The sequence below is a fragment of the Microplitis demolitor genome, chromosome 3 (genome assembly GCF_026212275.2).
Source record: "Microplitis demolitor isolate Queensland-Clemson2020A chromosome 3, iyMicDemo2.1a, whole genome shotgun sequence".
NCBI lineage: Eukaryota > Metazoa > Arthropoda > Insecta > Hymenoptera > Braconidae > Microplitis > Microplitis demolitor.
The window spans coordinates 18914029-18931030 of NC_068547.1; the positions used below are offsets into that span (position 1 = coordinate 18914029).

Consider the following 17002-nt stretch of genomic DNA (forward strand, 5'->3'; position numbering starts at 1 on the left):
AAAAAATATATACTCATTATTTATTAATATCTCAAGTTATTTTTTAAGCGGAATTCATCAGAAAGTTTACTTGGTCTAAAAAAAAAAAATATTTTATACTTTATAGATTAAATCTGAAACATCATTTTTAATAAAAGATTTTTTATTCACACTGAAAAAAAGAAATGTTTGTCCCAAATAAATCAATTTATTTGTGGCTTTTTTAAAAATTTTTTTTAATAACAAATAAATATATTTGGTACAACTAAATATGACAGTTAATTCGAATAATTTTATAATTTGACCGAAATATATCACTTGTTTGTGGTGAGTAAATGATATATTTGTGGTAAAGATATTAAATTTGTGATGAATAACAGAAAATTTGACGATACTCGATATATTTGAAGCACATGGCCCAATTAACATTTATTTGCAGCAATTGGATAATTTTTTTGCCACGAATAAATCACTTATTTCGCGCAATTAAATAGCTCAAATATGTTATCCAAATATACGATTGCTTTGGCTCAAATAAATCTTTTATTCAGTGCAGTATAATTTGTAATTTTCCTGTGAGTAATTTAAATAAATAAATAAATAAAATAAAAAACTAATTATTTACGTAAATAATTATTTTTGTTAATACTTTAATTACGACAGTGTTTTCTTTTGAAATAAAAAAGTAAAAGAGCAAAAGTAGATGAGTGTATACATTAAATCCAAATATATTGCGCATTTCAAAGGCGTCAAGCTGACACTCTTGTGCGATGCAAATCCTTAAACTACAACAAAACCGTCGTCAGCAATTCTCAGACTCTGTTGTATATACTTTGTCTAGAGAAGTTAGTAGAGTTGTTGTTGGTTTAGTTGGCTTTAATTTAGTTTAGTTTGGTCAATAGTTCCAAGTCGTTATTGTATTTCGTGGCTCGTATTCGACGGTAGGTAATGGTGCCGGAAACGAATACCAGGGCTTCGTTCACTGGTTCACTTTACCTCTAACCCTCCGCACAATTTGCATACCGGGTGCCCACCACGTAAATACGATTCCAAAAGTCCGTCTCGTGGAACATCAAAGGCGTACTCCCTTCCCCTATTTTAGCTCTGACGCAAATTAACCGGCAAGAGAGAAACTATTCTACACATCTCCTGTTTTCAGATACACCATAAACTCCTACACGAGAGTGTGCTCTAAAGTACTCAAATGTATATCGAATTCATGCACCACCTGAGCCGCTACGTTAACGATACTGTCAAACTTTTAATCGCTACTGTAAAATCAACCGATATATACTCTTAACATCACCACTCAAACTCTAAACTAGTTTTTTTTTTTTTTTAACAAACTTTATTTTATCCGTACGTTAGTAAATATATCATTAACAACACCAATAAAAACCGACACACTGTAAAAAAACGAGAATGAATTCGTAGTGATTACGAATTTTACACTGATAAAAAAATTAAGTTGATTCAAGAAAAAAATTCTTGGGCCAAGAAAATCATTTTTAAAAATTTGATTATTTTGAATCCAACAGAAAAATTCTCCATCTAAAAACATTATTATATTATTAAGAGAATAAGGAAAATTTTGTTCCCGTGATATTTGTAAAATAAAATAAGTTAATGTTATTTAATTTAGTATCATTAGAACCCGGATTTTAAAAAATGATTTGGAATAATTCAAAACGATTTGAATCGACTAATATATAAATATACACTTAACATAGAGCAAATCATTTTTCTTAATCAGGGAAAAATGTTGAATTGAATTTGTGCCTTTTCATAGTTTAAGCTCTTTCTTATTGATAAGTATCGAAATAAATCAACTTATCTATGTTATTTGAATAACATTTAAATTAAGCCGGAAAAAAAACAATCGTATTTATTTTCTTCAAATAAATTAATATTTTAATTATTCTGTCACTAATGATGACTGCATATATATATATATAATTGAATGAACATACAAAGAATTTAGTTTATGCTATGTCTTCTACGATTATAAAAATTAAAAAGATTAAATTTGATATCAGAGAAAAACAATATATTAGTTGACTAATAACAAAAATTTAACCATGCGTAGATTTTTTTTAACAATCCCGTGATTATACAATCATTGAAACTAATCAGTTTGCGAGTAAATGATGAGATTTGTCTCATTAAATTTTAATGATAACAGAAATAAACAAAAGATTCTAGAGTATAGCTTTTAATAAGCAATTAAATTCAAATCATGTTCAATAAATGTTGTAGTAATACTCGAGCAGTCACGTAGTGACTGCAAGTTGCTCGTGTTGGCTTAAGTAAACTTTATGTAATTCAACAATTTTCCTTCTTGATTCAAGACAATGAAATTCTTCAAAATGATTTTCTTAGTTCCAAATTTTTCTCTTAAATCAAATTAATTTTCTTATCAGTGTATTTAATCCGAACTCAGTTCGTAACTCAGAATTCTAGGGTTTGCAAAAAGATCACTCCGCATACGGAGTAAAGGGGGAATTCGTTTTTTCCAGCGGAGTGATTTTAGAGTGAACTGAATTTCATTTAAATCCGCATTCACTCCAATTCAGAGTTTTGATATTAAAATAAACTTCTCTTCGAAGTAAATTTCACTCAGAGGAAATTAAATAAATACAATGATCCGCTCCGCATTCACTCCGGATATAATCCGCGTTCATTCCGAAAATTTTTTACACTGCACTAACTATTGATTATAATTTAAAAATTTAATTAATAATTTAAAAATCCTGAGCAAAATATAAAAATAGTTTGTAATTAAGGAGTTTTTTTCAAAGAAATAGTTGATGATAAAACTTTTGATGACTTGTCTGCTGTGAAGTAAAAGAAAATATTTTTTAATTTAAAGAAAGAACAAAATGACGTGAAACTATGTTGCATGATGAATCACTTGAAAAAAGTAATTGGATGATGAAGAATTGTGCTCAAGATATTTCAACTTTTAATTGAAATACAGTCGATACTTTCAAAAATTGAAGTTATTATAAAAGTCGACTTATAAAATTAAAAATAAAAATTTATACTCTAGTGTTTTTATCTTAGAGTTGACGTAAATTTTCCATCTTAATTTTGGTTCATATTTCTTAAAATATATATAATTTTAAAGATTAATCGCTTGGAGAAATGTTTTCTTTTTATAAAAAAAAAGAAAACTGAAGTAAAGCCAAGAAGTTTTCAAGTTATTTGCCCTACTTTATTATTACACAGATAAAGTTTTAATGTTAGGTCATTTTAAAAAATAATTTTATATTTATATAAAACTATCACCGATAAATAATAAATTTAATTGAATTATTTCTGACTCTCGATAGAGTTAGGAAATGTCTCGATGAAATATAGGTCATTTATCATTTTTTCTATATAAATTCTACAAAAATATTTATATGCGGTGATTTAAAACAGTAAAACAAAGTATTAAAAATGTAAATTTCGAAAATTATTGAAAATAAAAATTTTCCTTTTTTGTTTTATTTTCCGAAGTTATTTAAAAATGATATCATATATTAACGATTAAATAAATCTTTAAACTGTTTAGTTCATGAACCATATATTCAACAAAAATGAATTATACAGAGTCATTGATATTATGTACATTAATTATATTATTTAATTAGTCATAAAAATATAAGTAAGTGCATATTCTTAGAATCTTAAAGCTGATTTATATTATTTATTAATAATAAATTTTATAAGTTCAATAAAAGCGAGAGCGTATTTACTTAATTGGATGATTTAAAAGTTGAGTTGACTATCAGATACATGAAGTTCGATTTATTAGCATCCAATTGTATCATTTAAATATTTTTAAAAAAATGTCTCCTTCTTATTAAAAAAATTTATTAGCGGCAAATAAAAATTACCAATTAATAAATATCAGGTGTGTGCGAATAGTTTGAAGTTACGAATTATTCGTATCGAATTGAATCGAAATATCTGATTCTTCGAATCTGAAACTTCGAATCGAATAATTAGAAAATTTTCTTTTAAACGGCTTAAAATTATAAAATTTTTTTCTAATAATTCAAATTTTTTCAGAGATCAATAGAACTCAGCCAATAATCTATGAAATAATTACTTTCAGTTACTATAAAAAACTAAGCTCTCATTTACATTAAAATTGGATATTTGAAAGCTGCTCAAAATTTCTCGTTCGAATCGAGTAATTTGAAGTTACGAATTATTGGAAAATTCGGAATATTTGACTCGCATTTCGAATCGAATAGTTATATTCGATTCGATTTGAACACGATTAACACACCCATAATAAATATATTTAATCGAGCTTTAAAATAATTTTTTAAGCAGTTGACTAAAATAAAAATGATACAATATAAAATTAAAACTGATTACGTCATAATAATTATTGTTATATTTCAATATCTTAACGTGTAGTAATCGTAAATTACAGAACAAAGTATTATGTCGATTAAAAATATAATTTTTTAATATAAAATTAATATTTTTTAACTTAAGAATTATGTAAGACCTTGGTGAATGCATTGTACGAGGTTTCAAGATCAAAAATTAATTGTCTGACTTGTGTCTCAGACAATTCATCGGAAGCAGACATATTATTCAATGTTTGCAACCAATCGGCAACTCTCTGTCTACCATCGAAATCACTTGGTAATATACTCAAGCGATTCATAGTATCAACGAGGTCACGCAGATCAGGATGTAGTTCATCCATAGCTTTAATATCTAAACGCAATTTATCCATCAGAGTAATAAATAAAGATACAATATCAGCAATACATTTTGATGTATTTCCTTTGTCATCTTTTATTGTTATTGGCCTGTCTTCCTTTATTCGCTCAAGTGCTGCTGGACAATCAAGGCGATATGTTTTAGCGAACACATCTATTGTTGGAAATTGATCACTTTGGACCTATTAATTTTAAAAATTAGTTTTAATTTTATGTACTTTTGTTTATTAATTATTAATTAATAATTTAAATGTAAAAATAAACGAATGTGATTTAAAAGCAAGTTTTCAAATTTGTTTTTTAATATATTTTAAATACTGAGCCAAGTATTTAAATAGTAGTTAAATAATTTCAAATGCTTTTTACTCAGGTTCTTAACATGAACTTAATTGAAAATTCTGATCATTTTTAATAATTAATTACAAAAAATATCAATTAAATAGGAATTCAAATTTTAAATTTGAATTAAAATCACAATGATAAATATATGTAATACCAAAATCAGTTTGTATTTATGTACCTAAAAATCAAAACGTTTTTTTCGAAATGAAAATAAAAAATCTACTGTATTTATATTTTTGAAATTTTTCGCATAGGTGCTGGTATGTTAGCAGAAAATTGCAGCCACCTCTAATTACCCCTTAAGTCACCTTTAAGCAGTCAAATTACATCAACTTTTTTAATTTTAGTTAATCGAAAAATGTTCCGATCTTCAGGTAAATTTGTATTTATTGTACTATTTAATTTAATTTTTAAATAATTGAATACCTGCTTGAATGCAGCCCGATATTGCACCAATAATTTGCTACAAGCTGCTGTATATTCTTTAGGAGTAACACAATCACGTATATAAGCTTTTTCTAAATTTTGTAACGTGTTTACAACTGCGTACAAATCAGCTTGATTGTCATACTTTTCTCGTTCACGTGCATTTTTATATAATTTAACTTCTTCATATAATTCTGGACGATCCTGTGCTATCGACATTGTTTCTGTAAATTAATTATATGTCAATAATTGTAGATAAAGATATATAATGTAAATTTTTTTTATTTAAATATAAATAAATAAATTTTAAAAAGTATAGGAGTTACGTTTGTAGACTTTTTAATAAAATAATTTTTATAGCTTTTTAAAAAATGTAACTTTAATTTTATGGTTAATTAATTAATTTAATGATACAAAATTGATTAGTACAACATTCAGAATATTTACAATGAAAGTTTCAATTTTTTTTTAAGTAACCGGTTATAAAAAATTAAAATTGTTTATAGTTTTTAAATGTTATCATTAAAAAATTTTTAACTAATGTAAAATTATTTAATACTGAGTATAATTAATACTTTAAATCCAAATATTATTGTATGATAAAAAAAATCATACCCTTATATTTTTAATGTATGTAAACGTAAAATAATAAAGTTTAATTACTGCAAATATTTATTTAAACGTAATTGGCTGACTTTGAATGAAAATAAACAAAACAAAAATATACTATTATAAAAGTAGAAAAAAATTTACAGGTCAAGTACAAAAGTAAAGGTTTAAATAAAAAAATGAGGCAAAAAATGTGAAATTTGCTGATTACTTACCTTAGTTTTAATAAAGAAATTATTAAAATTTAAAAATAAATAAAAATTATCTTGTATTATTTATGAAATAACTTGTGGGTATTAAACACTGATTAAACTTATTTTGTGGGTTTGGATCGCTAGAAAATTTTAATATAACCTCGATCAGCTGATTTAGACACATAAACATGAGTCATGTCATGTATGTGAACTCTGTTGAAATACTAAGCGTTCACTTTACTGACTGTTACCGTGACGTTCTCGTTTTCACCGACTGTCATTCAAATTCGAAAGGATCTACTTTATTAATTTTGGTTCTTATAAATTTCTTCTAAAACGAAAATTGCAAACATAACATAAAGGAAAGCAAACGTCTATAGACGTTATAACGATTTTTCATTTTCAATAAACAAATTAATGATCATTAAATGATTATTAGAAGGTATGCATAAATATGAAAATTTTCAAGTCTTTGATATAAGTTTGAAAATTTTATTTGTTTACTTACCCAAGCGGCACAAGAAAAATTGCCAACTTTTGTTAAGTTTAGGGCGACAATTCGTTATCATGTAACCAATTGTTCACTTAAATTTAGCTAAAAGTCAGCAATTTTTCTTTGTGCTGCTTAGGTAATAATAAAGAAAATTTTATTTGTCTGTTACTTTCATCGTCATAACCTAAGCGATATTTTTTATACGAATATGGTTAAGATGATCCTGAAGTTAGCAGACAATTACAAATTTTCGGATTTGTTTTTTTAACGAATCAATTACAAAAGAAAAAAAAATCTAAAAAAATGCACTTGTAGAAAATTTAAAAAACCGTAAGTGCAATTTTCTGAAACATTCTTTTTTTTTCTTATGATTTATTGCTTCTAAAAAAATCAAAATTTAATAGACGTCAGCTAACTTCAGTATCTTTGACTAAGGTCTCTTATCAGATCCCTCCCACTTTTGAAAAATTTTCAACGATTTTCAGCTGTCAATGGTATTAACATTTCATTAGTTAATAAAACAAAAAAATTAAAACATTAATTGGAAAAATAAAAACGTAGTTGCAATTTCGTGAAGGTATAGATTAAAAAAAAAATTACTTTGAGTTTTTATCAATTGGAATCTAAATAAAATTTGTTAAATAACTTTCAGAAATCTGGATATCAATTTTATACTTCGAATAAAGTAATTGTTTTTTTTTTAATTGTATCTCAGTGAAATTGCAACTACGTTGTTCTTTTTCTAATTAATGCTTTAATTTTTATTTAATTAATTAATAAAATTTCATAATGATTATGACAGTTCAAAATCATTAAATATTTTTGAAAAATAGAAGGCCCTGTTAGAAAATGCTTTTAACCCGACAGCACTCCTGTGTCCCATCGTGAGCTATTAGTAACTAAAATTTTTTTTAAAACTTAATTATGCTGCTTGTTTATAAGGAAACTTTAAACCTGATCAGCACCACTACTCGCTCACTATAAGTGATTCATACGTTTTTATAATTCTATTAGAAAAATATTTACAGTAGAAAAATCATCATTGATGAATAATTATTTGTGAAACTAAATGTATTAGAGTATGACGTATTTTATTTCACTTACTAACATATATTAAGGCGTTTAAACATTCCAATGGAAAGTGGGCGAGTAGTAGGGTTTTTACCTTATCATTTAGTAATGAACGGATGATTTTTTGTTTTGTTTAGATACAAGTTAAACTATGGAAAATCTTGACAAAATTGAACAACTGGAGCGAGACTTATGTGTTGCAATCGCTAAGGGAGAATTAAAGGAATTCGAGAGTATCATCAATTCTTTAGAGTTACCTAGTGATTCAGAATGGTTATACGGATATAACTTACTCTATATTGCTTTGGGAACTAAACAGTATGATGCAGTTAATTTTTTAATGTGTAAAAATGTCCCAGTGAACAACGCCTACGAAAAGTATCGAAGCACGCCGCTCCACTGGGCAGTTAATTATGGCAACGTTGAACTTGTTTAAATACTTCTAGAGAAAGAAGCTGATATTAATAAAGTAAATTTCCATTGTTTGACATCATTTAATATTCCAAAAGAGAGAATAATAAAGAGATTCTTAAATTGCTAGTAGACCACGTATCGGATAACAATATTACTGAAACAAATTATCTGAGGTTACTTAGTAATTTGCTTGATAACGGCTGTAGTGAATTGGCAAAGGAACTTTTAAAAAAGTGTAGTGAGATTGACATTAGCCAGGGAATGAGTACTTTTAACTTATTATGCAAATCCGTTAAAAAAAAGTATCATGGTATTGTTGAAATACTCATAAAACGAGGAATAGATGTGAATTTTATAGATTATACTTGCTATCACTCACAAACTGCATTATATATTGCTTGTAAAAATAAGGATCTAATCAGTTAGCATTACAGAAATGTTATTATTTATTCATTATTTAGATATCTGAAGATCTACGCAAATCAAAACTTTAAAAAAGCAAAATATCAAATTTGAAATTAAACTTTTGAATTGAAAAAACGAGTTAGAATGTAACTAATAATTGATAACTTTTTAAGTCTTGGAATAAATAATCAAATCGTAAGTGGAATAAAAATATCAAAAGCATATTCAGATAATTGACAAATCTGTACGCACAGTTTATTCTATTACATTATTTTGAATAATTATTTTGTTTATTTAATGTTTATAAATTGTCTCATATCCACCACATTCACATTCATTGAAAAAAAATTTCCGGGTCATCTCAAAAAATTAATCTGCATAAATCTATAGATATCAATGTAAATCTGAATTTAAAAAATATATCAGCAATAATGAAATTAGACCTCATTAAATCTGGACAATTTTTCCTCAAAATAATCATTTTTATTTAATAATAAGACTTACTTGTGTGAAACAGCATTTGTAGAATGAAGAACCTGTAGCTCTGATCAAACTAAATTGTCTTTCACTCTTGGGGACATCATTAATCACATCACTACACTCACGACACTAAACAATTACTTTTACTAAATATTCACGCACTTAATAATTAATTTAATAAAAATAAACTAAATAATAATTACTACTACATTATAATTTATAATAATTACTGAATATGTCCAAGTTACAACAGATCTAACACCAGCGGTTGCGTTCTTTTACTCACTGAATATTTTAACGAATAACTCTGAATAAACCTACAGCGCCATCTGCAGCTCAACACTCCCCGACCAATAATAAAAATTTATTATATTCCGCTACATTCAAATTTTATGCGCGCGCAAGCGCATCCATTTTAAACTTAATACTGGAACCGTTGCAATATGCAAATGCGCCAGACCCCAATATAGCGGTAACAAAGAATTTGAACTTTTTAACGCGTCACTATATAAAATAATTGTCAATATAATATGAAGAAAAAAATTATGAGTGTGAATAGTAGCAAACATGAGATAATTTAAATATTTTAAATAAACTAATTAAAATAATGAAATTGAAAAAAATGCGCATCTAAATACGCATTATTTAATTTTTATTCTACTTCTATTTTATTCATTTGTTTCAAAATTTTTTAATTTTCAAAATTTACAATTGGTAATTACATTATCAATTCTAAAACGATAAATAATTACAATGTGTATTCATTTGTGAAATTTGAAGCATTCAAATATCTAAGGTATTTATTATAATTGATACTCATCGTTTAATCTTAAATATGATCTTGAAATTAGCAAGCAACTAACAATTTTTGGATTATTTTTTCTGCAGCTTAAGTAAAAAAAAAAAAAAAAAAAAAAAAAAAATGCAAGTATAGACAAATAAAAAAACCACGAGTGCTATTTTCTGAAATATATATTTTTTTTTAATTTATCGTTTTAAAAAGAATCCGTTATGAGAAATCAGCTAATTTCAGTAAGATAATGACTCCCATTTGTTTATAGGTATCGACTTTTTTAAGTACAAGTTTTAAACAAAGTTTAAATAATTAACTATAATTATTAAAAATTTAAACAAAATTATTTTTCTCTGAACAAATTTTATTAATTTATAATTTAATACTTATATATGTATATATATTCATTTATTAAATATTGTTAAGATTACAATTTATTTTTGTATTAACGTACATAATTTTATTAAAATTAAATTTTAATTTTTGTAATTTTCAAAGGTCGATATAATTAAATTAATATTTTCATACATCTCGTAAATTTATCAAAACAATAATAACAAATAATTTGTGTGTTTAAACATATTGTGCTTAAAGCGACAAATTTAATGCACAGTGGAGATATTTTATCGATTATAGTTCTTGTAAAAATTAAAAATATCTCACTACACTGGTGATTTTCTGTAAGAACTCCACCCATGAAAGCACTTTGTGAAGCGACGAGATTCTTTGCCCTTCGCAGTGAGGAACAATTTTCTCGGTCTTTCTGGCTGTGTCGCACGTAAATGTTGAATATATACCTGAGCAGATTTATAAGCCAGCTTTATTTCCACTTCAGAACAAAATGCGCCAAGCCATAGAAAAACTTGTTCGCCATTATCAAGTATCATTATGTCATCATCAGCTAAGTCATCTTGACAAAAATCAGAACATTTCTCGCTAATCATGAAATATCCTTTCTCATTAGAACATCTAAATAGTCGGGTATAATTCATGTAGTCATCGTCAGTGTCGTACTTTTTTTTACCTCCTATAGCGACCCAGAAAAAGTTTTCTGGTTCTTCACCTTCATTTAACACTTGAAGACTAATCCAAGGGTTTTTGAACATTTCTTGAGCTATTTCTTCGATCAGGTGAGCTTCTTCAGGATCTGCTTTTGATCCAATCCATACGTAAACGATTCCAGTTGTATCGTCATTTGTGAATGGAACATTTAGAATATAGCAAAATGCTGAATTTAATAAGCTTGCGTCAGGTTGAATTTGAATGAGTCTAGTGCATAAAGCACTTCCGTTACTTCGCAAATGGAACAATTCAACTTGATTGGTATTTGGCGTTTTTAATTGATTTCTTTTTCCTTGATGAATCACGAATTTTCTCTTAAAATGAGCCATGAATTTCAAATTTTCTTGTTGTTGATGAGTTCTGACGACTTCCAATTTTTCCCCAAATAAAGTTTTGAATTTTTTTTGCATACTGAATGTAAATGTCAACCATCCCATATTACCGGCATCTCGCCCTTGCCAAAAATAGACAATACATTGGAAATCATCTTCGAGGTGCTCTTGACCATCCTCATTTTCCGTAAGCTCGAGTGGCATCCAGTAACGACATAGGAAAACGTAGCAATCTTCGGTAAAAAAATGTCCCAACTCTTCCTCTGGCAACCGAACAAATTTCCTTTTTTCTAAAACAAAAGCTTCCATAACTTCTAAATCATCGCTCCATTCATTCATCAGTTGTTGAGCTTCAAGTGGAGACATTTGGGGTTGGCGCGGCATAAATAGAGCAGTTAGATCTGCTTTAGTATCTTGCTGCTTAGCCCAAGTTGATAAATCTGCTCCTGTTTTAGCAACTGATTCCGCTGTCCGCGTGAAGTCGACAGCAATCACTTCATCCCAGCCAATGAATTTTGATTTGAAAACCTGACATTCACTGCCTTCTTGTAGTCTCATCACCAGAGCAAATTCAGGTCGATCGATCATATTAAACAATTCTTGTGAGAGTTTTACTGCTGCAGCTTTGACAAGTCGGGTTGATTTTTTACCAAACCAAACAAAAACATCAGAATAACAGTCTACTATATAAACGTTCTTACTATTTAAAAGCGAGGGAATCAATTTGTTTCGTGAAACTTCAACTTGTGGAAGTTCTAAGTAACCCATGCCAAGTCGCACTTGATATAAGTGAGGTACTGATAATTTAAGATCGGAGTTATTATGATTCTTAACTGATAAAGAAGATTTATCTACTCCTAAAGATGAACAAAAATCATTTGATTCTAGCCCCATGATTTCGGTGACAATTTCAGCTTGAAATCGTTTTTCATTTTTATTTATTTTTTCGGCCATTAGTCTAGACTTTGACTTCAGTGTATTTTTTGCATTTTTACCATACCATAGATAAATTTTACGGTTAGTATCAAAAATGAAAACAAAGTCTGGATCCAAACTGTCTGGACTAATTGCAACCGGTTCCAGATGAATTGAAGCTCCCACTAAATGTACTCGATACAATCGCGAAATAACTGGTGTGTTATCAACTGTGTAAAACCCAGATGATGTCCTGCCACCTTCAATGTATGTAATGTCTGAATTGAATAACATCAAAAAATCATCTGATTCATCTCCTTGTTCTTCTCGTATTGTGCGGCACTGAGCACCAAGGAAATTACGTAAATTGACAGCATGGATTGCAGCACATGCTCGTTTATCAAGTGTAGCTTTTTCACCAATCCAAAAAAATATTGACCACATCAGTGATCCACTTTCATCTAAAGTTGTTTTCAAAATTATATAACAATCTCCTTCGTAAAATTTACCGTGAGCAACTTCTTCTATTTGGTTCGGTAGAAAGTTTTCGATTTCCCAGACGGAAAGTCCTGGTACTTGACCTGCATCATCATCAAATATTTCAGAGTAATCCAATGGTGGTTTTTCTAAAGTTTCATCCCATCTTTTAGGCTTTAAAGATTCTGTTTTGCAGTCAATTAAGTCGTTATCTGTATCCTTTGTCGACGCGACATCTTTCATACCTTTCAAAATTTTAGCTTGATCTTGATCAGCTTCTTCTTGATCCCGGCGTTTTCTCAAACGGAGTTTTCGGGCTGTTGGATCTTTGCTTCCAGAATTTTGCATCGGCGGAGGAACATTTGCCCCAGCAAGCCTTAACTGATGTTGCAGTGAAAAATCAATGTTATAAAATTCAACGCCAGAACCTTTTCCGATCTCTGTTGGTTTTGGAGGCATAACTAGATTAGGATTGTCTCTTAAATCCAGTTGTTCCAAATCATTTAACAAATGAATAGCATCAGGTACAGTGATAAGACGATTTGAAGATAGAATCAATTTTTTAAGCGATCTGCATCTGCACAGTCCTTCGGGTATCATTTCTAAATGATTTTTTGCTGCAGAAAATATTTGTAGCGATGATAGTTTACCAATCCCAGGAGGAATCCCTTCAAATTCAATTTGGTTATCGTTTACATAGAGACACCTCAGTGTTGAGATTTTACATAACGAAGCAGGCAATGCGCTGAGTTTATTTCTACAAAGATTTAAAATTTCCAATTTTTGCCACATTTCGATTGCCGATGAAATTTCAGTGATTTTGTTATCGCTTAAATTTAATCGCTTCAAATTTGGAAGCAGATAAAGAGCATCTGGTACCCGCGGTAATGAATTTTGTGATAAATCAAGTTCTTGTAAATTCGTTAGACTTTCTAGACTGGAGGGAATATTGTTTGCTGTACGCTGTGTGTTACACATTTGTAACGTTGTTAAATTCATTAATGACGGTAATTGCCTCAGTTGAAAATGGCCAAGTGGATTGTGACTCAGATTCAACGTCTGTAGATTGGATAAACGTCTTGTTTGGGGCGGTAACGTTTCTAGTCGATTATAACTTAAATCCAAAAACAACAGGTCGGTTAAATTAATGAACAATGCATTTGGTATTGTTTCAATTTGATTGTGACTAAGATTCAAATTAAGGAGCGACCTTGCCCTTTCCAGTCCTTCAGGTATTTCCTTCAAGTTGTTGTGCCCAAGATCGAGAGTAGTCAATTCCTCTAAATCAAATAGTTCACAAGGGACACCACTGGTCTTCAAAGTATTACGTCGTATATTAAGCGATCTGAGGCACCCCAGCTCCGTTAATTCACCATATAAACGCTCTAAATTATTTTTAACCAATGATAAATGTTCCAGCTTTTGTAATTTACCCAACTCTTCAGGTATTTTTGATAAATTTGTTTTATTCAACTTCAACCATTGGATACCCGTCATCAGACGTACGGAAGGTGGAAATTTTTGACTAAAGTCATTGTCAGAAAAATCAACGCCACGAACAAATGGCAAAACGCCGGTATTCGCCATGGTTTTGTTATGACGCGATAAAATAAATAAAATATTGTGAATAAATTTCTAAAAAAATAACAATATAGCGTAAGCGGAAAAACAAATATGTAACATCGTAGATACGAATAAGTTATAAATTTTGTTGAAACCGCGGGTAAACTGTATACGTAATGAAGTCAACTCATAATAACGAATAATAAATACAATTAATAAAATAATAAATATTCTAATTAGAAAATAAATATAGCATAAAACTAGGTTTCGAATGACTAACTTTAACGCTATAGTTTGCCGCAAGTTTTTCGTTTCTGAGACATTGACGATTAAATTCCTCAACTGATTTCAAATTATTATTGTCATTGTTGTGATTGTCATTAGTAACGTTAGGGTCTACAGTAACAATAAAGTAAAAAATATTGAGCAATACTTCGTTTGGATCAACAACATCCCACGGCGGATATATTTTAATAATATTCTTATTATCAAAATTTATTTTACCAACGATTTCTGGAACCAGTAAAAGTTTAATTGATTTAGATGAATTTAAATCATTATTAATACAACCGTTACTGATATTTTTATCTGAAGGTAATAGAGAATTTTCTATGATGTATTTATCAATTAAATTGCTACCATCGTTAAGTATTTTTCCGCTAATAATGAATCTGCTGTATTGCCAAATATATTTATTAATTTGAACAATAACACACGGTGAATTTGTTTTTAAATGATCTTAAGAGATTTGATGTCACCATATACGGATCGAAGATATTTTTCTTGCAATAAGTGTTTGTAATCTCTCGACCAATGATCCTCTGAAAAAAATAATTGATTTATTAATATATATAAATATTTTCCATAGTTATTATTTAATAAATTAATCAATCAATGCTCAAAGATGAAGCTACTTATATTTCAAACTAATGGTGTATTTAGACCAAAATACTTTTACTTTAACTTAGATTCTTTACAAGATTAAATCTATATGATAACAAATTACATGAAATTAATTAAAAATTTTGATTACTTTCAATAATTAATACCCAAAAATATTAATTCAATAAGTATTCAAATTTGTAATATCAATTAACGTCACAAATATTCTACCTAAATTAATTTGTATTTATTTTTAGTTTAATTTTTAAATAGTTGAGTACCTGCTTAAATACAGCCCGACATCGCACCAACAATTTAATACAAACTGCTGTATTTTCTTTAGGAGTGACACAATCACGTATGTAAGCTTTTCGTAAATTTTATAATGTATTTAAAACTGCCTACAAATTAGTTTGATTGTCATACATTTCTCATTCACGTGAATGTTTATATAATTTAGCTCCTTCATATCATTCTGGACGATCCTGTGCTATCGTCAGTGTTTCTGTAAAATAATTATGTGTCAATAATCGTAAATAAAGATTATAATATATATATTTTTTTTTTATTTAAATATAAATAAATAAGTTTAAAAAAATTTAGAAGTAACTTTTGTAGATTTTTTAATAAAATAATTTTTATAGCTTTTTAAAAAATGTAACTTTAATATTATGGTCAATTAATTAATTTAATGATACAAAATTGATTAGTACAACATTCAGAATATTTACAATGAAAGATTCAATTTTTTTTTTTTAAGTAACCGGTAATAAAAATTAAAATTGTTTATAGTTATTAAATGTTACCATTAAAAATTTTTTGATTAATTTGAAACTATTTAATACTAAGTATAATTAATACTTTAAATCCAAATATTATTGTATGATAAAAAAAATCATACCTTTACATTTTTAATGTATGTAAATATAAAATAATAAAGTTTAATTACTGCAAATATTTATTCAAACGTAATTGACTGGCTTTGGATGAAAATAAACAAAATAAAAATGTACTATTATAAATGTAGAAAAAAATTTACAGGACAAGTACAAGAATAAAGGTTTAGATAAAAAAAATTAGGCATAAAATGTAAAATTTGCTGATTACTTACTTTAGTTTTAATAAAGAAATTTTTAGAATTTAAAAATAAATAAAAATTATATTGTATTATTTATAAGATAATAACTTTTGGATATTAAACACTGAGTAAACTTATTTTGTAGGTTTGGATCGCTAGAAAATTTTAATATAACCTCGATCAGCTGATTTAGACACACAAACATGAGTCATGTCATGTATGTGTACTCTGTTAAAATAACAAAAGTTCACTTTACTGACTGTTGCCATAGTGTGTTCTTTTTCACCGACTGTCGTTCAGCTCTTTTAAGTTGGCGGAGGGTATTCAATTTTTGGCAAATTTTTTCTAGCAATTCGTTTGTTTGTTGATTGTTTGTCAATGTTAGCTATAAATAATTATTTGTTCGTTTTTTATGTTTTTTTAAATAAATTTTTAAAAATTCATTTGAAGTTAGCGGTGACCATACTCATTTCCTATTCTTTTTATTTTTTTTCCATTCATCTTGGTTTGTTTGTTAATTCCCCACCAACAATAGCGTTTGTTCGTTTGTTTGTATATTTATAATTAATTATTAAAATTTTAATTATGCCTGTTGATCTAATAGTGTTGCGCATGCGAAAGTGTCTGCTCTAGGTTTAAAATTTTATATTGTTTTCATTATTATTTATGTTTTAATTAAATGAGTATTCTTATCAAGTAATCATCAAATCCTGTTGATCATTTAGCACATCATAACGGTATTCAGGTATTTACCGGATAG

At 27.8% G+C, this 17002-nt stretch overlaps 2 protein-coding genes across 2 annotated transcripts; both read right to left on the reverse strand.

Annotated features, from left to right (window-relative positions):
- Positions 1-3610: 3610 nt before the first annotated feature.
- Positions 3611-6448, reverse strand: LOC103571529 (vacuolar protein sorting-associated protein 28 homolog). Its single transcript, XM_008549718.3, has 3 exons — positions 6299-6448; positions 5475-5698; positions 3611-4888 (listed from the first exon to the last, which is right to left on the reverse strand). The coding sequence occupies exons 2-3, from the start codon at positions 5691-5693 to the stop codon at positions 4469-4471; spliced, it is 639 nt and encodes a 212-aa protein (XP_008547940.1). The 5' UTR covers positions 5694-5698; positions 6299-6448; the 3' UTR covers positions 3611-4468.
- A 3883-nt stretch (positions 6449-10331) lies between these two features.
- Positions 10332-16417, reverse strand: LOC103571527 (protein flightless-1). Its single transcript, XM_008549716.3, has 3 exons — positions 16276-16417; positions 15446-15669; positions 10332-15103 (listed from the first exon to the last, which is right to left on the reverse strand). Exon 3 carries the CDS (start codon positions 14304-14306, stop codon positions 10596-10598), a length of 3711 nt encoding a protein of 1236 aa, XP_008547938.1. The 5' UTR covers positions 14307-15103; positions 15446-15669; positions 16276-16417; the 3' UTR covers positions 10332-10595.
- Between the last annotated feature and the right edge of the window lie 585 nt (positions 16418-17002).